The 25763-nt window shown below is 44.4% G+C and overlaps 1 protein-coding gene across 1 annotated transcript in view; it reads right to left on the reverse strand.

Moving 5' to 3' along the window:
• Positions 1-359: 359 nt before the first annotated feature.
• The window catches only part of MAP2K1 (mitogen-activated protein kinase kinase 1), a 65532-nt gene continuing 40128 nt past the window's right edge, over positions 360-25763 (reverse strand). Inside the window, exons 6-11 of the mRNA XM_040342258.1 lie at positions 21991-22115; positions 15465-15672; positions 14079-14143; positions 9222-9283; positions 7113-7158; positions 360-763 (exon numbers count right to left, since the gene is read on the reverse strand). Of these exons, the coding sequence (XP_040198192.1) occupies positions 650-763; positions 7113-7158; positions 9222-9283; positions 14079-14143; positions 15465-15672; positions 21991-22115 (620 nt within the window). The 3' untranslated portion in view covers positions 360-649. The remainder of the gene's footprint in view (positions 764-7112; positions 7159-9221; positions 9284-14078; positions 14144-15464; positions 15673-21990; positions 22116-25763) is intronic.

Genomic DNA, 25763 nt, shown 5'->3' on the forward strand with positions numbered 1-25763 from the left:
CATGGATGATTACCCGCGGGGGGAAACACGCATGGCTCAGATCTTTAAGACAGCACAAGGGGGTAAAACAAGCTGCCAGTGTGTGGGAAACCTTCTATGAGTGCGGGAGAGTCTCCTGTGTCACCAACGTGAGCCAATCGTAATGAGCGGAGAGAAAAAAATTAATTGTTTCTATCTGGATAATTATTGTTACAAAATATATCTTTTCTCTGCCAACATTTTCTGGCAAAGACAGTAAAGTTATATTAGGCAGCCTCCGTCAGTGATCGGTTCCACAGGAGACTGGCCCACCTTGGTTGGTAAAAATTGATTGATCTCCTAAAAACACAGACAGGGGGGAGGGGGGGTTTATCCTGTTATTTTTACTGAAAGCCTCACAGGTACCACAAAGCATCATGGAGGGGGAGGGGGAAGGGGGTAAAAAGCAGGGATCTTACTGCAGGTGAAGCCCACGAGAGACACTGGGAGATATCTTGACCCGTGCCCTGCAGGCCCTTCCTTGAATGAAGGGGGGGGTTAATGAGAATGAAAAGAAACCGTTTATTTTTGGCACGTTCTGCAGAGATCCCATCCTGCAGGGTGGCAGGAGCAGGATACGTCAGCGGTGGCTCTCTGCCTGGACCAGCTTCTCGTCTTCTCCTCCTCCACCTCACACCCCTGCGGCGTGCGTCGGGGTGCTGGGCTGTTTCAGGCCCATGGTAGAGCAGAGCCAGCCGGCGAAATCCACTTCCTCCAATTCGGCCGTTTTAATAAAACTGTGAACCTGGACAGAGAAGGGGAGAGAAACAGTATGAGGCTCGGTCAACATACATGCATCTTTATCAGCAGAGATAAGCTTTCCTACAAAAGCGGAGCTACCCTTTAAGCAAGGAGTTCTTATAGTCCACCATTTCAATGCTGAAAAATAGGGATGAGCTCAGGCAGGTTCAGATCCCAGCATTCCCCATAGCTCAGTTATAATTATATATATATATATATATTTATTACACACACTTGTATAATAGCGAAAATTATTATGTGACCCCCTCTGCAGACTGTGCAAGTTTGCCCACTTACAAAAGAAATGAAGGGTTTATAATTTTTATCATAGGTGTATTTTAAATGTTAGAGACTGGTATGGTACTAGCTGATTGGAGAAAAGCCAATGTAGGCCCAAAATACACCCCTGGGAATTACAGACCAGTTAGCCTAACATCAATAGTATGTAAGCTCTTGGAGGGGATAAGGGACTATATACAAGATTTTAGTAATGAGAACGGCATTAGCAGTAACCAGCATGGATTCATGAAGAATCGTTCTTGCCAAACCAATCTATTAAAGCGGAGTTCCACCCAAAAATTGAACTTCCGCTTATCCCACTCCTCACCCCCTTACATGCCACATTTGGCATGTCATTTTTTTCGGGGGGGGGTGGGGGCTTCAGGAGAAGGGGACTTCCTGTCCCACTTCCTCCTTCCGCCGAGGGGCTGCAAAGGCGATTAAGCTTAATCGCCTTTTGGCAGCCCCTCCCTGTAGGCGATCGCCTAGGACACGTGACAGGTCCTAGGCGATCGCCTGTCCAATCAAACAGCGCAGCGCCCGGCCGCGCCGCTCGCGCATGCGCAGTGGGTGCCCGGCCGTGAAGCCGAAAGCTGTCACGGCCGGGTGCCCACAGTGACAAAGACGACGCCAGCCGGGGAGGGGGGGAGAGGAGCGGAGCCCCGGCCGGCGCGTCGCTGGAACGCTGGAGCAGGCAAGTGTCTGTTTATTAAAAGCCAGCAGCTACACTTTTTGTAGCTGCTGACTTTTAATAAACATAAATATTGCCTGGAACTCCCCTTTAACCTTCTGTGAGGAGGTGAGCTGCCATCTAGATAAAGGAAGGCCCGTAGACGCGGTGTATCTGGATAAAGGAAGACCCGTAGACGTGGTGTATCTAGATAAAGGAAGGCCCGTAGATGTGGTGTATCTAGATAAAGGAAGGCCCGTAGACGCGGTGTATCTGGATAAAGGAAGGCCCGTAGACGCGGTGTATCTGGATAAAGGAAGGCCCGTAGACGTGGTGTATCTAGATAAAGGAAGGCCCAAAGACGTGCTGTATCTGGATAAAGGAAGGCCCATAGACGTGCTGTATCTGGATAAAGGAAGGCCCATAGACGTGCTGTATCTGGATAAAGGAAGGCCCGTAGACGCGGTGTATCTATATAAAGGAAGGCCCGTAGATGTGGTGTATCTGGATAAAGGAAGACCCGTAGACGTGGTGTATCTAGATAAAGGAAGGCCCGTAGATGTGGTGTATCTAGATAAAGGAAGGCCCGTAGACGTGGTGTATCTGGATAAAGGAAGGCCCGTAGATGTGGTGTATCTGGATAAAGGAAGGTCCGTAGATGTGGTGTATCTGGATAAAGGAAGGCCCGTAGATGTGGTGTATCTGGATAAAGGAAGGCCCGTAGACGCGGTGTATCTGGATAAAGGAAGGCCCGTAGACGCGGTGTATCTGGATAAAGGAAGGCCCGTAGACGTGGTGTATCTAGATAAAGGAAGGCCCGTAGACGTGGTTTATCTGGATAAAGGAAGACCCGTAGATGTGGTGTATCTAGATAAAGGAAGGCCCGTAGACGTGGTGTATCTGGATAAAGGAAGGCCCGTAGACGTGGTTTATCTAGATAAAGGAAGGCCCGTAGACGTGGTATATCTAGATAAAGGAAGGCCCGTAGACGTGGTGCATCTGGATTTTTCAAAAGCATTTGACTCAGTTCCCCATAAACGTTTACTGCACAAAGCCAAGGTCTGTTGGCATGTACCATTGGGCGAGTACATGGATTGAAAATTGGCTACAAGGGTGAATTTAGAGGGTGATGATAAATGGGGAGTACTCAGAATGGTCAGGGGTGGGTAGTGGGGTCCCCCAGGGTTCTGTGCTGGGACCAACCCTATTTAATTTGTTCATAAACGACCTGAAGGATGGGATAAATAGCTCAATCTCTGTATTTGTGGACGACACAAAGCTAAGCAGGGCAATAACTTCTCTGCAGGATGTGGAAACCTTGGAAAAATATCTGAACAAATGTAAAATAATGCATTTGGGTGTCAAAAATATGAATGCAGTTTATACACTGGGGGGAGAACCTCTGGGGGGAATCTAGGATGGAAAAGGACCTGTGGGGTCCTAGTAGATGACGGGCTCAGCAATGCCAAGCTTCTGCCAACAAAGCAAACAGAATATTGGCATTAAAAAGGGGATCAACTCCAGAGATATAACGATAATTCTCCCGCTCTAAAAAAGACTCTGGTCCGGCCGCACCTGGAGTATGCTGTCCAGTTCTGGGCACCAGTCCTCAGGACGGATGTACTGGAAATGGAGCGAGTACAAAGAAGGGCAACAAAACTAATAAAGGGTCTGGAGGATATTAGTTATGAGGAAAGGTTGCAAGCACTGAACTTATTCTCTCTGTAGAAGAGACGCTTGAGAGGGGATATGATTTCAATGTACAAATACCGTACTGGTGACCCCACAATAGGGAGAAAACTTTTTTTGGGTTTCTTATAAAAACGAGGCAAGTAAATACCTGGTTTAGATCCGTCTTTAGGCCGGTCACGTGACTCATGGCCGATGTACAGCTCTGATGGATTGCCTCCCTCTGACGTCAGTTGGGGAGGTCACATGGCCGCTCAGCCCCTCCTGCAGTAGCCCTGGAAACCTCCCGAGAGTCACATGACCGGCCTGTAGATCATGCTAAACAGGTATTTACAAGCCTGGTTCTCATAAAAGAATACTACAGTGTGCCACGTCTGCCTAAAATACCGGGCTGGCACTTGTTAAGTGAGGGGGGGGGGGCATGGTAGCAATACTTGACATTTAGAGTGAAGTTCCACCTTGGCTTGCATACACACGGTCACACCAAATTCCGACCGTCAAGAACGCGGTGACGTACAACGAGCCGAGAAAAATGAAGTTCAATACTTCCGAGCATGTGTCGACTTGATTCTGAGCATGCGTGGTTTTTAGTGCGTCGGAATTGCATACAGACGAACAGATTTTCCTATAGGAATTCCCCCCCCCCCCCCCCCCATCGGAAAAACTTATCCAAGTCCGTCGGAATTTCGAAAGGAAAAAGTCAGATGGGCGCAGACACACGGTTGGAATATCTGACGAAAAAGCTCCCATCTGACTTTTTCCATCGAAAATTTCCACTTGTGTGTACAAGGGCATTAGTGTCTCCTTTGTCCGCTGCAATGTCGCAGTCCCGCTATAAGGCTGCCCATACATTATACAATTTTATATTTAACATTTTCATTTAGATTTACCAAAATCCATATAATATATGGAGGTCAAACCTAAACTTTTTAACCTCTTGACCACTGGGCACTTAAACCCCCTTCCTAACCAGACGAATTTTCAGCTTTCGGCGCTCTCACATTTTGAATGACAATTACTCAGTCATGCAACATTGTACCCATATGACATTTTCGTCCTTTTTTCCCCCCACAAACAGAGCTTTCTTTTGGTGGTATTTGATCACCTCTGGGTTTTTTATTTTTTGTGCTATAAATGAAAAAAGACTGAAAATTTGGTAAAAAAATAATAATTTTTCTTCATTTCTATTATAAAATTTTGCAAATAAGTAATTTTTCTTCATACATTTGTAGTGGCACTGGTGTGGCACTGATGGAGCACTGACGGCACCAATGAGCACTGGTGTGGCACAGGCGTCACCGATGAGCACTGGTGTGGCACTGACCGACACAGGCGTCACCGATGAGCACTGTAGTGGCACTGACCGACACAGGCGTCAGCGATGAGCACTGTAGGGGCACTGACCGACACAGGCGTCACCGATGAGCACTGTAGTGGCACTGACCGACACAGGCATCACCGATGAGCACTGTAGTGGCACTGACCGACACAGGCGTCAGCGATGAGCACTGTAGGGGCACTGACCGACACAGGCGTCACCGATGAGCACTGTAGTGGCACTGACCGACACAGGCGTCACCGATGAGCACTGTAGTGGCACTGACCGACACAGGCGTCACCGATGAGCACTGTAGTGGCACTGACCGACACAGGCGTCACCGATGAGCACTGTAGTGGCACTGACCGACACAGGCGTCACCGATGAGCACTGTAGTGGCACTGACCGACACAGGTGTCACCAATGAGCACTGTAGGGGCACTGACCGACACAGGCGTCACCGATGAGCACTGTAGTGGCACTGACCGACACAGGTGTCACCAATGAGCACTGTAGTGGCACTGACCGACACAGGCGTCAGCGATGAGCACTGCAGGGGCACTGACCGACACAGGCGTCACCGATGAGCACTCTAGTGGCACTGACCGACACAGGCGTCACCGATGAGCACTGTAGTGGCACTGACCGACACAGGCGTCACCGATGAGCACTGTAGTGGCACTGACCGACACAGGTGTCACCAATGAGCACTGTAGTGGCACTGACCGACACAGGCGTCGCCGATGAGCACTGTAGTGGGCACTGACAGACACAGGCGTCGCCGATGAGCACTGTAGTGGGCACTGACCGACACAGGCGTCACCGATAAGCACTGTAGTGGGAACTGACCGACACAGGCGTCACCGATGAGCACTGTAGTGGGCACTGACCGACACAGGCGTCGCCGATGAGCACTGTAGTGGCACTGACCGACACAGGCGTCGCCGATGAGCACTGTAGTGGCACTGACCGACACAGGCGTCGCCGATGAGCACTGTATTGGCACTGACCGACACAGGCGTCACCGATGAGCACTGTAGTGGCACTGACCGACACAGGCGTCACCGATGAGCACTGTAGTGGGACTGTAGCGGCACCGGTGGGGACTGTAGCGGCACCGGTGGGGACTGTAGCGGCACCGGTGGGCACAGATTACACTTGTGTGGCACTGAAGGGCACTGTAAGTCACTGCTGTGGCACAGAAAAAAAATGTCACTCACTTTTGTTCTCTCCTCACACGCTGTATTGGTGTGAGGAGATAAGAGAGTAAGACCTCATTGTGACCTCTTTTTGTTTACATTCTGATCACGCCCTCATTGGAGCTCTTGGCTCTTCACCGTGATCCGTCGGGTCCCGTGGACCCGGCGAGCATGGACACTTCCGCGAGCGCGCCACAGGGGGCACGCGAGACAGGCAAGTGCACGAGGACGTCCCAGGGACGTCCTCCCAGAATAACTCGACCGCGCTGTAGCAGTATTTTTGCTATAGCGCGGTCGGCAAGAGGTTAATTTGTATGCAAATGAGGCAGGCCCTTGTACTACATAGTTTCTAAAAGGTAAATCTAAAGGCCATAGCCAGCCTAAAGAATATTTACAACACCTTGTTGTATCTATTCCACCAATAATGAAGGCCAAAGGGGGGGTCAAACCCGGGACTAGCAAGGGGGACCTAATAAAGGGGGTCCAACCCGGGGCTAGCAAGGGGGACCTAATAAAGGGGGTCCAACCCGAGACTAGCAAGGGGGACCTAATAAAGGGGGTCCAACCCAGGACTAGCAAGGGGGACCTAATAAAGGGGGTCCAACCCGGGGCTAGCAAGGGGGACCTAATAAAGGGGGTCCAACCCGAGACTAGCAAGGGGGACCTAATAAAGGGGGTCCAACCCGAGACTAGCAAGGGGGACCTAATAAAGGGGGTCCAACCCGGGACTAGCAAGGGGGACCTAATAAAGGGGGTCCAACCCGAGACTAGCAAGGGGCACCTAATAAAGGGGGTCCAACCTGGGACTAGCAAGGGGTACCTAATAAAGGGGGTCCAACCTGGGACTAGCAAGGGGTACCTAATAAAGGGGGTCCAACCCGGGACTAGCAAGGAGTACCTAATAAAGGGGGTCCAACCCGGGACTAGCAAGGGGGACCTAATAAAGGGGGTCCAACCTGGGACTAGCAAGGGGGACCTAATAAAAGGGGTCCAACCCGGGACTAGCAAGGGGCACCTAATAAAGTGAGCCGGTGAGTGTGTATTACACAAGGAGTATCCGCTACAACTTTGGGATTTTAGGAATTCGAGAAAACGCAGACACTAGTCCAAAGCTTTAATATCTCGTAATATTCTAATTTGTGCTCTGCTGCACATTTTATAACAAATATTCCTGAATAAATAATATAAAAGTCGTTACCATGAGCTGTTTGAGGTCCGCCCTCTCTGCTGGGTTCTTCACCAGGCTGGAAGACAAAAATAAAAAAATCAACGTGAGTTAACGCCGTCAGATTTTTAGACTTTACAATAAATATTGTTTTTTTTTTCTATAATGAAGAAGATGTATATATTGCAAGATATCTGATATCTATATTTCCCACAAAAGAAGAAATAACATTCTTTAACCACTTAAGGACCGCCTAACGCCGATATACGTTGGCAGAATGGCACAGCTGGGCACAATCACGTAAGGGTACGTCCCCTTTAAGTGGGTTGCACGCGCCCGCGACCCCGGTCCGAAGCTCCGTGACCGCGGGGACCTGTGGACCCGATCGCCGCCGGTTTTCCCCGCGATTGGTCACTAGAGCTGAAGAACGAGGAGAGGTGAGTGTAAACACACCTTCCCCGTTCTTCATTGTGGCAGTGTCAGCGATCGTCTGTTCCCTGATATAGGGAAAGACGATCAATGATGTCACACCTACAGCCCCGCCCCCCTACAGTTAGAAACACATATGAGGTCACACTTAAACCCTACAGCTGCCCCTAGTGGTTAATGCCTAAACTGCAATTGTTATTTTCACAGTAATCAATGCATTTTTATAGCACTTTTCACTGTGAAAATGACAATGGTCCCAAAAATGTGTCAAAATTGTCCGATGTGTCCGCCATAATGTCGCAGTCACGAAAAAAAAAAAAAATTGCTGATCGCCGCCATTAGTAGTAAAAAAATTATTAATAAAAATGCCATAAAACTATCCCCTATTTTGTAAACGCTATATATTTTGCGCAAACGCTTGCGCGGTCAAAAAGACCTCACGTCTCATATATACACTAAAATGAAATAAAAAAAAAAAAAAAAAGTGTGTGATTTGGAGAAAAAATTTAAATAAAATGTCCCTTTAAGTTTTGACGTCGCTTCCGCCCAGCAATGACTTGGAGATGGGTAGGGAGAGGACCCCCGGCTGTTTTTAAAAATAACGGGTTTATGGCAGCTTGGCGCTAAATACCGTTGTTATGGCAGCAGCTAAGTACCAACGTATAACGACCGCGGGCGGTCCTTAACCACCTAAGACCTGGACCATTATGCAGGTTAAGGACCTTGCCCCTTTTTGTGATTCGGCACTGCGTCGCTTTAACTGACAATTGCGCGGTCGTGCGACGTGGCTCCCAAACAAAATCGGCGTCCTTTTTTTCCTACAAATAGAGCTTTCTTTTGGTGGAATTTCATCACCTCTGCGGTTTTTATTTTTTGCGCTATAAACAAAAAAAGAGCGACAGTTTTGAAAAAAAAGCAATATTATTTACTTTTTGCTATAATAAAATATCCCCCAAAATATATAAAAAAAATACTTTTTTTCCTCAGTTTAGGCCGATACGTATTCTTCTACCTATTTTTGGTAAAAAAAAAAAAAAAAAAAAAAAAAAAATCGCAATAAGCGTTTATCGATTGGTTTGCGCAAAATTTATAGCGTTTACAAAATAAGGGGTAGTTTTATTAATATTTTTTTTTTTTTTTACTAGTAATGGCGGCGATCAGCGATTTTTTTCGTGGCTGCGACATTATGGCGGACACATGGGACAATTTTGACACATTTTTGGGACCATTGTAATTTTCACAGCAAAAAGTGCTATAAAAATGCATTGTTTACTGTGAAAATGACAATTTCAGGTTTGGAGTTAACCACTAGGGGGCGCTGTAGGGGTTATGTGTGACCTCATGTGTGTTTCTAACTGTAGGGGGGGGGGCTGGGCTGGACGTGTGACGTCAGTGATCATCTTTCCCTATATCAGGGAACAGACGATCACTGACATTGCCACAATGAAGAACGGGAAAGGTGTGTTTATCTCTGGTGACCGATCGCGGGACACCGGCAGCGATCGGGTGCGCGGTCACAGAGTTTCGGACCGAGTCCCCACGGCTGGGCTTAAAGAGACACGTACCAGGTACGTGATTGTGCCCAGCCGTGCCATTCTGCCGACGTATATCGGCGTGAAGGGGTCCTTAAGTGGTTAATGTTTAACAGTTATAAATTCATATAAAAAAGGACTCTATCAGCGCCTCCCATATTTGTCTTTCCGATCAGCTTACCATTTATTCACAAAGTCCTGGAATTCCGCTCCAAACACTCCCATGGGTAACTTAGGAGGGGGCTGCGAATGACAATACATAAAAAGAATCAAGAATGAAAATCAATTATAAAATCTATGTAATCAGAGATGAAAGAAGACGATTGGTTTAAGCTGAACACGAGAAAAACATATAAATATACAACTGAAAAAAAAATAAAAAACATAAGTTTTCTTGTATTAGGAGCTGGGCAATTTTTCCCCCTAAAAAAAAAAAAAAAAATCTGCAATTTTTTAATTAAAAAAAACGAAATTTACGGTTCGAATCGAGGTTTTTTTTTTTTATGGACACCGCGCCGGTCCTGAGGAGCTGCGGGCAGGAGTTTTTAGGCGAGGCCGAGGCCTAGACTAGGCCGAAGTCGCGGCCTCGCCTAAAAACTCCTGCCCGCAGATCCTCAGGACCGGCGCGGTGTCGGCCCTGGGGGGAAAAAAAATTATAAAAAAAAAATCTAACAAAATCGATTTTTTTTAAAAATATGAATCGATTTGACCCACCAACTCGATTTTAAAATCAAATAGATTTTTTTTTTTCCAGCCCTACTCCAGAGAGAAATCATTTTGCCCTCCTGTACAAATCATTAGTAAGACCCGCAGTGTGTTGCATTTATGCACATTTGCGTGCATTTAAATGCGTTGCACTAAGAAAAAAATAAAAAAAAGTAGTGCATGCTGTACCTTTTTTTTTTCTCCAGCAAATGCAAAGTGCTGGTGTGAACTGCATTCATGCGTTGGGAACAAAAACACAGCCCAGAGCATCTGGTGTGAATGAACCCCGAGTGTGGAACATACCACATTAGGATCGCTAGATGCTGCCGACTACCATAGGATACAAGTACAGAACGGTCTTAAGCGCCATCTAGTGGACATAATGCAGTATTTTCCACATTGGTAAACTCAAACGGCAGAGGCCCGGCCTTGGGAGGTAAATGCAGGCATACAACACTATACAGTGGGGGAAATTATTTGATCCCCTGAAGTTTGGGTAAGTTTGCCCACTTACAAAGAAACGAAGGGTCTATAATTGTTATCATGGGTGTATTTTAAATGATAGAGACCAGTGGTGGCTGGTGCTAAACATTTTTGGGGGGCGTCAAACGACCTTAAAGGGGTTGTAAAGGTACAATTTTTTGTTTTCCTAAATATCTTCCTTTACCTTAGTGCAGTCCTCCTTCACTTACCTCATCCTTCCATTTTGCTTTTAAATGCCCTTTATTTCTTCTGAGAAATCCTCACTTCCTGTTCTTCTGTCTGTAACTCCACACAGTAATGCGAGGCTTTCTCCCTGGTGTGGAGTGTCGTGCCCGCCCCCCTCCCAAGGTGTCGAGCCTTGTGGGTGTCCGTCTGCCGCGGGGTCCGTCGAGGGGTTGCAGCGTCGTGTGTTTGAATTTGGCGCGCGCTGTGCAGAGCCGGATTTCCTGCTCATTAGGCTCCCCTCGCGTGGCTGCGGGCCGAGTGCGCAGTACACTCGGAGAAGCGGGTATCGGCGTATATCGCGCACCCACGATTTTTCCCTGATTTTAGGGGGAAAAAAGTGTGCAGTATACGCCGATAAATACGGTATTTAAAATACACCTATGATAAAAATTATAGACCCTTCATTTCTTTGTAAGTGGGCAAATGTACACAATCTGCAGGGGATCAAATAATAATCCCCCCCCGCCCCCCGCTGTATACCAATGAAGAGTAGTAGACTTGAGCACTGCTGAAAAACTAGTTTGTTTTTCGTTTCGTTTTCAGGTCATTCATTACGATTGCAATTTCGTCAATTCCAAAACCTGACAATAAAAGAAAATTTGAAAAAAAAAAAAAAAAAAAAAAAAAGATAGGTATTGGGATTTTCTTTCAAATTTGGCTGTTAGTGAACGTAACAAATTCGAATTTAACCGAAGTTATGAATTATCTGAAATAACGAATGCCGCATCTAAAATGCCGGTGGAGGAGGCGGGACGTGTGTGTGAGGTCAGAGTCGAGTAAACCGGACATGGCGGCTCGGCGATTCCGGCGGCGCTCGTCCCCCTCCTCCTTCTCCGAGGTACGCTATCGCACGCACCCGTTATTTCCCCCCCTATTTTCAGGGGGAAAAAGTGCGTGTTATACGCCGATAAATACGGCAAGTTATTTTTAGATTTTTGAAAATTTTCCAACGCTTTGGAATTTTGAAAATTTTCCAACGCTTTGGAATTTTGAAATTTTCCAACGCTTTGGAATTTTGAAATTTTCCAACGCTTTGGAATTTTGAAATTTTCCAACGCTTTGGAATTTTGAAAATTTTCCAACGCTTTGGAATTTAGAAATTTTCCAACGCTTTGGAATTTTGAAATTTTCCAACGCTTTGGAATTTTGAAATTTTCCAACGCTTTGGAATTTTGAAATTTTCCAACGCTTTGGAATTTTGAAAATTTTCCAACGCTTTGGAATTTTGAAAATTTTCCAACGCTTTGGAATTTTGAAATTTTCCAACGCTTTGGAATTTTGAAAATTTTCCAACGCTTTGGAATTTTGAAAATTTTCCAACGCTTTGGAATTTTGAAAATTTTCCAACGCTTTGGAATTTTGAAATTTTTCAACGCTTTGGAATTTTGAAATTTTTCAACGCTTTGGAATTTTGAAATTTTCCAACGCTTTGGAATTTTGAAATTTTTCCAACGCTTTGGAATTTTGAAAATTTTCCAACGCTTTGGAATTTTGAAAATTTTCCAACGCTTTGGAATTTTGAAAATTTTCCAACGCTTTGGAATTTTGAAAATTTTCCAACGCTTTGGAATTTTGAAAATTTTCCAACGCTTTGGAATTTTGAAAATTTTCCAACGCTTTGGAATTTTGAAATTTTCCAACGCTTTGGAATTTTGAAATTTTCCAACGCTTTGGAATTTTGAAAATTTTCCAACGCTTTGGAATTTTGAAATTTTCCAACGCTTTGGAATTTTGAAATTTTCCAACGCTTTGGAATTTTGAAATTTTCCAACGCTTTGGAATGTTGAAATTTTCCAACGCTTTGGAATGTTGAAATTTTCCAACGCTTTGGAATGTTGAAATTTTCCAACGCTTTGGAATGTTGAAATTTTTCAACGCTTTGGAATGTTGAAATTTTCCAACGCTTTGGAATGTTGAAATTTTCCAACGCTTTGGAATGTTGAAATTTTTCAACGCTTTGGAATGTTGAAATTTTTCAACGCTTTGGAATGTTGAAATTTTTCAACGCTTTGGAATGTTGAAATTTTTCAACGCTTTGGAATGTTGAAATTTTTCAACGCTTTGGAATGTTGAAATTTTTCAACGCTTTGGAATGTTGAAATTTTTCAACGCTTTGGAATGTTGAAATTTTTCAACGCTTTGGAATGTTGAAATTTTTCAACGCTTTGGAATGTTGAAATTTTTCAACGCTTTGGAATGTTGAAATTTTTCAACGCTTTGGAATGTTGAAATTTTTCAACGCTTTGGAATGTTGAAATTTTTCAACGCTTTGGAATGTTGAAATTTTTCAACGCTTTGGAATGTTGAAATTTTTCAACGCTTTGGAATGTTGAAATTTTCCAACGCTTTGGAATGTTGAAATTTTCCAACGCTTTGGAATGTTGAAATTTTCCAACGCTTTGGAATGTTGAAATTTTCCAACGCTTTGGAATGTTGAAATTTTCCAACGCTTTGGAATTTTGAAAATTTTCCAACGCTTTGGAATTTTGAAATTTTCCAACGCTTTGGAATTTTGAAATTTTCCAACGCTTTGGAATTTTGAAATTTTCCAACGCTTTGGAATTTTGAAATTTTCCAACGCTTTGGAGTTTTGAAATTTTCCAACGCTTTGGAATTTTGAAATTTTTCAACGCTTTGGAATTTTGAAATTTTCCAACGCTTTGGAATTTTGAAATTTTTCAACGCTTTGGAATGTTGAAATTTTTCAACGCTTTGGAATGTTGAAATTTTTCAACGCTTTGGAATGTTGAAATTTTTCAACGCTTTGGAATGTTGAAATTTTCCAACGCTTTGGAATGTTGAAATTTTCCAACGCTTTGGAATGTTGAAATTTTCCAACGCTTTGGAATGTTGAAATTTTCCAACGCTTTGGAATGTTGAAATTTTCCAACGCTTTGGAATTTTGAAAATTTTCCAACGCTTTGGAATTTTGAAATTTTCCAACGCTTTGGAATTTTGAAATTTTCCAACGCTTTGGAATTTTGAAATTTTCCAACGCTTTGGAATTTTGAAATTTTCCAACGCTTTGGAATTTTGAAATTTTCCAACGCTTTGGAATTTTGAAATTTTCCAACGCTTTGGAGTTTTGAAATTTTCCAACGCTTTGGAATTTTGAAATTTTTCAACGCTTTGGAATTTTGAAATTTTCCAACGCTTTGGAATTTTGAAATTTTCCAACGCTTTGGAATTTTGAAATTTTCCAACGCTTTGGAATTTTGAAATTTTCCAACGCTTTGGAATTTTGAAATTTTCCAACGCTTTGGAATTTTGAAATTTTTCAACGTTTTGGAATTTTCAGGTTTACGAACTTGCAAATATTTGGAAACATTTCTTAAAGTGTTCTGGCCAATTCGGATATTTCCGAATGAACAAAATTTGTTGAAATTCGTTAAAAAACAAATTTGGAACAAAACAAATTGAGTGTCTAAAGAGTAGGACATGAGACAGTCACTGGGAAAAAGCAGAATAAAGTGTACAGAGTTGGAGGAGTTAAAAAGCAGCCGTGTCTATGGAGGCTGAATAAATCTCCAAATTCCATCTGTTGATCCAGAAGAAATAAAACGCAACAGCTTGACAAATGTCAGCCCTGGGAAGACGCGGACATGTATGCGGTTTATTAGTTTACCTCGTTCACAATATAATCCAGTAACTCGAAGATGGCCATGGGAGGGCGGCTGTCCGGGCCATAAGCTAAAACAAGAGAATAAGGAATGATTAAGACAATCTTATTTGATTGGCGTCATGTCTGGACTTTTATATAAAACTTCTTTAGAGACAAACAGCAGAAGACACCTCCAATCAAATCTTAGGCAGGCCATACATGGCTGGGGGAATCAATCATCCTCCCCCTCCCCCATCCCCATCCCCATCCACACCAACATGGTGGATGAGGGAACCTCCACCCGCTGGCTTTCATATTTAGGTAGCTGTGGCTCCAGCAGCTGCCTGACTACCTGGAGAGTTTTAGGTAGATTCAGGTAGAGTTAGGCCGGCGTATCAGTAGATACGCCGACCTAACTCAGAATCTACGCCGACTTATGTTTAAGAGTATGCTCAAACAGAGATACGCTTAAACATATCTAAGATACGACGGCTTGCGCCGTCCTATCTTAGATTGCAATATTTTGGATGGCCGCTAGGTGGCGCTTCCATTGCGGTCGGCGTAGAATGAGTAGATACGCCGATTCATGAACGTACGCCCGGCCGACGCAGTACTTTTACGCTGTTTCCGTAAGAGATAGGCCACCTAAAGTTAAAGATTCCCCCTAGGTGGCGTAGCCAATGTTAAAGTATGGCCGCCGTTCCCCCTTCGAAATTCGAAATTTTTACGTCGTTTGCGCAAGTCGTCCGTGAATAGGGATTTAGGTCGTTGGCGTACTTAGCCGCAATGCACACTGGGAAATGTAGGCGCCCGGCGCATGCACAGTTAAAAAAAAAAACGTAAGGTCAAGTACTATTGCCATAAAACACGCCCCCCTCAAACACATTTGAATTAGGCGCCCTTATGCCCGCCCGCTTTAGGCTACGCTGTCGTAACTTAGCAGGCAATTACATTGTGAATCATGTACTTGCCTCGCTAACTTACGGCGGCGTAGCTTAAATTCCTTAAGCTACGCCGCCGCCGCAAAGTTGCGGCAATCTTAGTGAATCTACCCATTTGTTCACCAAGGTTCTCCAACAAACCTGAGGGCTTCACAGAACAGCTACATTTATACTGAGATTAAATTGCACACAGGTGGACTCCATTTACAAATTAGGTGACTTCTGAAGGCAATTGGTTCTACTAGATTTTAGTTGGGGGTATCAGAGTAAAGGGGGGCTGAATACAAATGCCCCCCTCCCCACACACACACTTTTTTCATATATTTCTTTGTAAAAAATTATAAAGTCCAATTATCATTTTCCTTCCAATTCACAATTATGTGCCACTTTGTGTTGGTCTATGATAAAAAATAAAATGAAGTGAACTGACATTAAAGGCAGGTTGCCCACCTTCCCAGGTAACACTTACAGCTGATAGGACGTCCCGGTGGTCTGGGGCGGGGGGGCAGTTCAGATATTGCCGGATCGCCCTCTACGGAACAGCCGAACATCATTTCTAGCTCCTTTGCGTCAGGAGGAGGAATTGGATATCGCCCGATGGCCATCTCCACCAGCGAGAGCCCCATACTCCAGATATCGGATTGCACCGAGTAGTGTGTGCCCTGCAGCCGCTCCGGCTAAAATACAAAAATAAAAATCAGATCTTCAAGGTTTGGAATTCCACACTGTAGCGGTCTTCTGTACGGTCCGAGATCTGACCCAGTGACCAACGAGGGTTCCATTTCTAACCTCCAAAACACAGAAATGGCAGGATGGAAGATACAATCCGATTGACAGCACAGGCAATACCATCAGGCACAATAGAACTAGAATATAATATATTGGTGTTTGCAAATGAGAGAGAGCGAGAGAGCGAGAGAGAGCGCGCGAGATAGAGAGAGCGCGAGAGATAGAGAGAGCGCGCGAGATAGAGAGAGCGCGAGAGATAGAGAGAGCGCGAGAGATAGAGAGAGCGCGAGAGATAGAGAGAGCGCGAGAGATAGAGAGAGCGCGAGAGATAGAGAGAGCGCGAGAGATAGAGAGAGCGAGAGAGAGAGAGATAGAGAGAGCGAGAGAGAGAGAGATAGATAGAGAGAGCGAGAGAGAGAGAGATAGATAGAGAGAGCGAGAGAGAGAGAGATAGATAGAGAGAGCGAGAGAGAGAGAGATAGAGAGAGCGAGAGAGAGAGCGAGAGAGAGAGAGAGAGATAGAGAGAGAGATAGAGAGAGAGATAGAGAGAGATAGAGAGAGCGATAGATAGAGAGAGCGAGAGAGCGAGAGATAGAGAGAGCGAGCGAGCGAGAGAGAGCGAGAGCGAGAGCGAGAGAGAGAGAGCGAGAGCGAGAGAGAGAGCGAGAGAGATAGCGAGAGAGATAGCGAGAGAGATAGCGAGATAGATAGCGAGATAGATAGCGAGATAGATAGCGAGATAGATAGCGAGAGCGAGATAGATAGCGAGAGCGCGCGCAATAGAGAGAGAGCGCAATAGAGAGAGCGCGATAGAGAGATGGATGGATAGGAGAAAGAGAGAGAGAGATCCCTATCCATTTAGATATAGATAGATATCTCTATTTATTTATTTTTAGAGAAAATATTATCTCTTTATTTAATTTATTAAAAAATATAATATCTATCTATATCTAAATGGGGGGGGGGGGGTTATATATACCCCCCCTCCCCCATTTAGGTATAGAGATCTCTTTATTTTTGAGAAAATATATATATATATATATATATATATATATATATATATATATATATATATATATATATATATATATATATATATATATATATATATATATATATATATATATATATATATATATATATATATAATTTTCTCAAAAAAATAAAGAGATATCTTGCTCTCTCTACCTACCCCCAAATTTGGATATAGATGTTTTTTTTATTTTAGAGTATGTATGTATATGTATATATATATATATATATATATATATATATATATATATATATATATATATATATATATATATATATATATATATATATTAAATATATATCCCCCCCCCCCCTTTAGATATAGAGATCTCTTTATCTATTTTTAGGGTATATATATATTTATTAGATTGTAAGCTCTAATAAGCAGGGCACTCTGATTCCTCTTGTAGCAAATTGTAATGTAACTAATGTCTGCCTTTATTTTGTTAAGCACTGCGCAAACTATTGACGCTATATAAAACCTATATATATATATCCCCTAGACTGGGGGGGGTCGTTCTCACTGTTCAATTCCGAGAATCCTGCATTAAAATGTGTCTCGACTACAAGACTGAGGGATAGGGCAGGTAGATTTTGTGCAATTCCCACAATTCAATCCCTCAGGTCGTGTAGTCAAGACAAAATTTAAAGCTGAATTCGGGGAATTACATAAAAAAATCTACCCTTGCAGTAGGAATAACCCCCCCCCCCCCGGCCTAGGGGTACAGGAGTCGGGCGTATTACTTACCCCATCCTTCAATCTCGCAAGTCGTGTAGTCAAGAAAAATTTAAAGCTGAAGGATGGGGTGATACGCCTTACCCCTGCACCCTTAGACTAGGGGAGGGTTCTCACTGCAAGGGTAGATTTTATGTAACTCCCAGAATTCCACTTTAAATTTGTCTTGACTACAAGAATGAGGGATAGGGTAAAGGAATACCCCTGTACTTTAAATTTGACTTGACTGTGTGACTGGGGGACCGAGAGATAGGGTAAGTAAAACACTTTTCCCCCGCACCCCTAGACTAAGAAGGGGGGGGGGGTGGTTCCTACTTCAGTGGTAGATTATATGCAATTCCCAGAATTCAGCTTTAAATTTGTCTTGACTACACGGCTTAGTGATTAGAGGGATAGAGCCAGGAGTAGGCCTGACCCCTAGACTGCAAGAGTAGATTTTATGCAATTCCCAGAATTCAGCTTTAAGATTTGTCTTGACTGCACAACTGAGGGACTGAAGGATACGATAGGGTAAGGAATACGCCTGACCCCTGCACCCCTAATAATTCCCAGAATTCATTTTTAACCACTTAAGACCCGGAACAAAATGCAGCCAGTTTTTGCGATTCGGCACTGCGTCGCTTTAACTGACAATTGCGCGGTCGTGCGACGTGGCTCCCAAACAAAATAGACGTCCTTTTTTCCCCACAAATAGAGCTTTCTTTTGGTGGTATTTGGTCACCTCTGCGGTTTCTATTTTTTGCGCTATAAACAAAAATAGAGCGACAATTTTGTAAAAAATGCAATATTTTTTACTTTTTGCTATAATAAATATCCCCCAAAAATATATAAAAAACATTTATTATTTTCCTCAGTTTAGGCCGATACGTATTCTTCTACCTATTTTTGGTTAAAAAAAAATTGCAATAAGCGTTTATCGGTTGGTTTGCGCAAAATTTATAGCGTTTACAAAAAAGGGGATAGTTTTATTGCATTTTTTTAAATTTTTTTTTTTTACTACTAATGGTAGTACAATTACTACAATTTTGACACACTTTTGGGACCATAGTCATTTTCACAGCAAAAAATGCATTTAAAATGTATGGTTTACTGTGAAAATGACAGTTGCCGTTTGGGAGTTAACCACAAGGGGGCGCTGAAGGGGTTATGTATGACCTCATGTGTGTTTCTAACTGTAGGGGGGTCTGGCTGTAGGTGTGACGTCATTGATTGTGTGTCCCTATATAAGGGAACACACGATCGATGACAGCGCCACAGTGAAGAACGGGGAAGGTGTGTTTACACACAGCTCTCCCCGTTCTTCAGCTCCGGGGACCGATCGGGGGACTCCAGCGGCAATCGGGTCCGCGAGTCCCGCAGCTGTGGTCAGGGAGCTTCGGACTGGGTCGCGGGAGCGCACCGGCGACATACATCGGCGTGAAGGGGTCCTTAAGTGGTTAAATTTGTCTTAACTACATGACTGAGGGACCGAGGGATAGGGAAATAAATACGCCTGACCCCTGAACCCCTAATTCCCAGAATTTTTTATTTTTTTGTTTTGACTACATGACTGAAGGGCCGAGGGATAGGGAGGAGTAAGGAAGATGCCGGACCCCTGCACCCCTAATAATTCCCAGCATTCATCTTTAAATTTGTCTTGACTACACGACTGAGGGACCGAGGGATAGGGTAAAGCAAAGAATACACCTGACCCCTGCACCCCTAATGCCCAGAATACATGTTTACATTTTTTGCCTTGACTACATGACTGAGGGACCGAGGGTTAGGGTTGGGTAAGGAATACGCCTGACCCCTGCACCCCTAATTCCCAGAATTTATCTTGACCGAGATCTGTATATTGCATCCTATGGTACCCGTATGATGGCACACTGAAGTACATTCAGGTAGGAAGATCGCCTGTAACTAACAGGTAACAGGGTCCCATGCCCTATCCCAGCTGTCTTGTCCAATCAGATCCTTTCTTTCCAATCCCAAAATCCGATGCATACTTTTATTCATCAGCAGCACAGATGAAATCTGCTCTACGTAATGAATAGCACACAGCCCCGCTACCCATAGAATTACATAAAGAACTCCAATCTGTTCTCTGCAATAAATCAGCGCGACTCCCGGAGACGAGGCACAAATGGCGCCCCCCCCCCCATCCGAAGAGCTGTTATTACACACACAACCAACAGTGTGGGAGGACGTTCTAATACTCCATCTGCTGCGTGACACACAATGCGAACGAGCGCAATCCGGAGCGTGCTGTAATCATCCTCCTTGTTATGGCAAACGGTGGATTACATAACGCATGGAGGCAATGGAAGCAGAGGCGTTGCTAGGTGGGTGCGGGCCGCACCCGGGTGACACCCGCCAGAGGGGCGACACACGCCAGAGGGGGGACACCCGGGGATAGCGACAGCTGAGGCGCCGCTAACACCACCGCTGCCCTACACTAATCTGCACCTCGCTCTGTGTCCACGGAGTGGACTGAAGCCACCGGCGCCTCCTCCTCTATGTTTACATCCAATGAGGAGGAGGAGCGGGGTGCCTATGCTGATGGGGGGTCTGCCCCAAGTAGGGTGTCTATACTGCGGGCGCATGTACTAAGGGGGGGATTCTGAACCAAGGGGGGTGTCTATACTTATGGGGGGTCTGAACCAAGGGGGGGATTCTATACTGATGGGGGGGTCTGAACCAAGGGGGGGATTCTATACTGATGGGGGGGGTCTGAACCAAGGGGGGATTCTATACTGATGGGGGGGGTCTGAACCAAGGGGGGATTCTATACTGATGGGGGGTCTGAACCAAGGGGGGATTCTATACTGATGGGGGGGGTCTGAACCAAGGGGGGATTCTATACTGATGGGGGGTCTGAACCAAGGGGGGATTCTATACTGATGGGGGGTCTGAACCAAGGGGGGATTCTATACTGATGGGGGGGTCTGAACCAAGGGGGGATTCTATACTGATGGGGGGTCTGAACCAAGGGGGGATTCTATACTGATGGGGGGGTCTGAACCAAGGGGGGATTCTATACTGATGGGGGGGTCTGAACCAAGGGGGGATTCTATACTGATGGGGGGTCTGAACCAAGGGGGGATTCTATACTGATGGGGGGGTCTGAACCAAGGGGGGATTCTATACTGATGGGGGGGTCTGAACCAAGGGGGGATTCTATACTGATGGGGGGGTCTGAACCAAGGGGGGATTCTATACTGATGGGGGGTCTGAACCAAGGGGGGATTCTATACTGATGGGGGGTCTGAACCAAGGGGGGATTCTATACTGATGGGGGGGTCTGAACCAAGGGGGGATTCTATACTGATGGGGGGGTCTGAACCAAGGGGGGATTCTATACTGATGGGGGGTCTGAACCAAGGGGGGATTCTATACTGATGGGGGGTCTGAACCAAGGGGGGATTCTATACTGATGGGGGGGTCTGAACCAAGGGGGGGGATTCTATACTGATGGGGGGGGTCTGAACCAAGGGGGGGGATTCTATACTGATGGGGGGTCTGCACCAAGGGGGGGATTCTATACTGATGGGGGGGTCTGAACCAAGGGGTTGTCTATACTGATGGGGGTTGTCTATACTGATGGGGGTTGTCTATACTGATGGGGGTTGTCTATACTGATGGGGGTTGTCTATACTGATGGGGGTTGTCTATACTGATGGGGGTTGTCTATACTGATGGGGGTTGTCTATACTGATGGGGGTTGTCTATACTGATGGGGGGTCTATACTGATGGGGGGTCTATACTGATGGGGGGTCTATACTGATGGGGGGTCTATACTGATGGGGGGTCTGAACCAAGGGGTTGTCTATACTGATGGGGGTTGTCTATACTGATGGGGGTTGTCTATACTGATGGGGGTTGTCTATACTGATGGGGGTTGTCTATACTGATGGGGGTTGTCTATACTGATGGGGGGTCTGAACCAAGGGGTTGTCTATACTGATGGGGGGGTCTGAACCAAGGGGGTTGTCTATACTGATGGGGGGGTCTGAACCAAGGGGGGATTCTATACTGATGGGGGGTCTGAACCAAGGGGGGATTCTATACTGATGGGGGGTCTGAACCAAGGGGGATTCTATACTCAGGGGGGTGTCTGTACTGATGAGGCTGATGAGGGGGGGATCTATACTGCGGGAGGGGGGTCTGTAATTAGTGGAGGGGGGTCTGTACTGAGGGGGGACTATAGTTGGTGGACAGGGGGGGGGGGGGGTAACACCATTTTTTTCCGCACCAGGTGACACCAACCCTAGTGACGCCACTGAATGAAAGGAGTGCATACATATACAGATTTCTATCGTCCACCAGCGCCCCCCATGGACACGGCGGATTACATAACGCATGGAGGCAATGAAAGGAGTGCACACATATACAGATATCCACCAGCGCCCCCCCATGGACACTCACAGACATGGCGGATTACATAACGCATGGAGGCAATGGAAGGGGCACACACATATACAGATATCCACCAGCGCCCCCCCATGGACACTCACAGACATGTAGGATCTCGTCCCCACAAAGGAGTTGGCCATCGAGTCGATGAGCTGTCCGCTGACCCCGAAGTCGCAGAGTTTGATTTCACCTCTGGAGTTCACCAGGATATTGGACGGCTTCACGTCTGTAAGAAAAAGTAAAAAATAGAAAAAGTAAAATAAAAAAAATAAAATAAAAAAAACACAGGATGACGGAGAGGGAATAGAACTGCGGAGGAGTGAAAGTGACATTAAATCCAAAAATGTATTATATTTGTTCGCCAACTCTTAGGAGGAAAAGTATCCCATAAGCCGCACATTGCTGCAAGTCCTCCTTAACCACTTAAGCCCCAAGCCTGTTTTTCAGATTCGGCGTTTACGAGACTAAAACAGTTTTTTTTTGCTACAAAATTACTTAAAACCCCCAAACATTATATATATATATTTTTTTTCTAACACCCTAGAGAATAAAATGGCAGTCATTGCAATACTTTTTGTCACACCGTATTTGCGCAGCGGTCTTACAAGCGCACTTTTTTTTGGAGAAAATTCACTTTTTTGAATTAAAAAAATAAGACAACAATAAATTTGGCCCAATTTTTTTTTATATATTGTGAAAGATAAATGGTACGCCGAGTAAAATGATACCCAACATGTCACGCTTAAAAATTGCGCCCGCTCGTGGCATGGCGTCAAACTTTTACCCTTAAAAAATCTCGATGGGCGACGTTTAAAAAATTCTATAGGTTGCATTTTTTGAGCTACAGAGGAGGTCTAGGGCTAGAATTATTGCTCTCGCTCGAACGATCACGACGATACCTCACTTGTGTGGTTTGAACACCGTTTTCATATGCGGGCGCTACTCGCGTATGCGTTTGCTTCTGCGCGCGAGCTCGTCGGGACGGGGCGCTTTAAAAATTTTTTTTTTGTTTTCTTATTTTTATTGATTTTATAATTTTTTACACTGAAATAAAAAATGAAATAAAAATGTATCACTTTTATTCCTATTACAAGGAATGTAAACATCCCTTGTAATAGAAAAAAAAAAGGTCCTCTTAAATATGAGATCTGGGGTCAAAAAGATCTCACATCTCATATTTAGACTTAAATGCAAAAAAAAAAAAAAAAAATGTAAATGTTGTCATTTAAAAAAATGACAACAAAAAAATGTCTCTTTAAGATGCTGGGCGGGACTGACGTTTTGACGTCACTTCCGCCGAGCAAAGCTATGAGGACGGGTGGGGGCCATCTTGCCCTCACTCGCATCCTCACACACTAGGAAGCAGCACCTGATCGCCTCCGGTAAGCGGCGGAGGGCGCGAGAGAGCGGCGGGAGGGGCCCCTCTCCCGCCACCGATAACGGCGTTCTCGCGGCGAATCCGCCGCGGAGAGCGCGGTTATCGTTTACAGGCCTGCCCACTGTAAAGATCGATACCTCGGTTGTGGCAGCAGCTACTGCCGTTACCGAGATATCCATCTTTAAAAAGAGGACGTATATATTGGTAAGCTGCAATATATTACATTTGTGTTATCGGGCGGATCACGCCTTTAAGTCGCATTCCCTGCTGGATGGGGGAACGCAGCTGTAATAGTGCAGGCGGCTTAGACCCGGTGTAAACCTGCCATTTACTACATTCTCTCCTCTAACAATACATCTCAGTTACTAGGAGACAGAGGCTCTAAAAGCATTTCCCACGGGGGCAATTCATTACAGATACACCAAGAAACTCACCCGCTCCCTCCTATTCTGCTCCGCAAAACACTGCAGCCAGCCCTCCTGTAGTACACAATGGCCCCATACACACACACACACACACACACACACACACACACATATATATATATAAAAAAAATTATTACACTGGCCATTAAAATAATCTTATAAAAAAACAAATAAAAAAAAAAAAAGCCAGTAGCTTTGCAGTGAGTATTTAAAAAATAAAATTTTAATGTTTTTTCAATAGCGTTTTTCAGATTTTTTTCGTGTTAGCGTACCTTAGCGTGTTTTTTATTTTTTTAAAATTTTTATTTATTTTTTGAATGGATAAAAAAAAAAAAAAAAAAAAACGATGGCGAGACACATTTTTGAGCGTTTCTCAAAATAAGCTGAAAAAAAATAAAAATGTATACATTATATATATACACACACACACACACATACACACACACACACACACACGGGCTGGCAATGGCGGAAATTAAGCCTCTTCGAATTAAGTTAATGGCTACATCAGCGGTCTCCAAACTGTGGCCCGGAGGGCGAATTCGGCCCTTTACTTGCCTTTATCCGGCCCTTGGAGCACTATTCCTCCTACTAATACGAAACACTATTCTGCCAACTGACATCAATTATGGGGCACCATTTGTCCTAAAAAACAATGGGGCACTATTCCTCCCAATAATACCAACGATGAGGTACTATTCCTCCCACTGACACCAACGATGGGACACTGTTCCTACCACTGACACCAATGATGGGACACTGTTCCTACCACTGACACCAATGATGGGACACTGTTCCTACCACTGACACCAATGATGGGACACTGTTCCTACCACTGACACCAATGATGGGACACTATTCCTCCCACTGACACCAACGATGGGACACTATTCCTCCCACTGACACCAACGATGGGACACTATTCCTCCCACTGACACCAACGATGGGAAACTATTCCTCCCACTGACACCAACGATGGGAAACTATTCCTCCCACTGACACCAATGATGGGACACTATTCCTCCCACTGACACCAATGATGGGACACTATTCCTCCCACTGACACCAATGATGGGACACTATTCCTCCCACTGACACCAATGATGGGACACTATTCCTCCCACTGACACCAATGATGGGACACTATTCCTCCCACTGACACCAATGATGGGACACTATTCCTCCCACTGACACCAATGATGGGACACTATTCCTCCCACTTACACCAATGATGGGACACTATTCCTCCCACTGACACCAATGATGGGGCACTATTCCTCCCACTGACACCAATGACGGGACACTATTCCTCCCACTGACACCAATGACGGGACACTATTCCTCCCACTGACAAACGATGAGCCTTAACAGGCCTTTGATTGTACTGATAAAATTATATATATATATATATATATATATATATATATATATATATATATATATATATATATATATATATATATATATATATATATATAATATATATATATATATATATATATATATATATATATATATATATTTTATCACACACACACACACACACACACACACGTGTGCATATATGTAAATAACTAATAAAATAATGTACAGAATCTGATGGCAATCAGTGGCGGCTCATTCCAGCAAAATTTACATTTCGTAACACTTTTATGATGTGAATATAGAATATGTAAAGTACGGCGTTATATAAATACCTGCAATAAAAATAAATACATCAGTTCTGTCAGTTACAATGTTTCCAGGGATGATCACATGATGACAAAGTAATGCTATGAAGGATACATACATACATTATATGAAGGATACATACATTATATGAAGGATCGGTCATTTAGACAGTTTGTTCGTTTTTCGGCCACTTAAGGACCGAGCCTCTTTCTGAGATTTGGAGTTTACAAGTTAAAAATTAAACATTAAACATTATACATTTTTTTTCTAACACCCTAGAAGATAAAATGGCGGTCATTGCAACACTTTATATCACACCGTATTTGCTCAGCGGTCTTACAAGCGCACTTTAAAAAAAAAAAAAAATACGCTTTTTTTTATTAAAAAAAGAAAACGGTAA

Source organism: Rana temporaria, chromosome 3 (genome assembly GCF_905171775.1).
Source record: "Rana temporaria chromosome 3, aRanTem1.1, whole genome shotgun sequence".
Classification (NCBI taxonomy): Eukaryota; Metazoa; Chordata; class Amphibia; order Anura; family Ranidae; genus Rana; species Rana temporaria.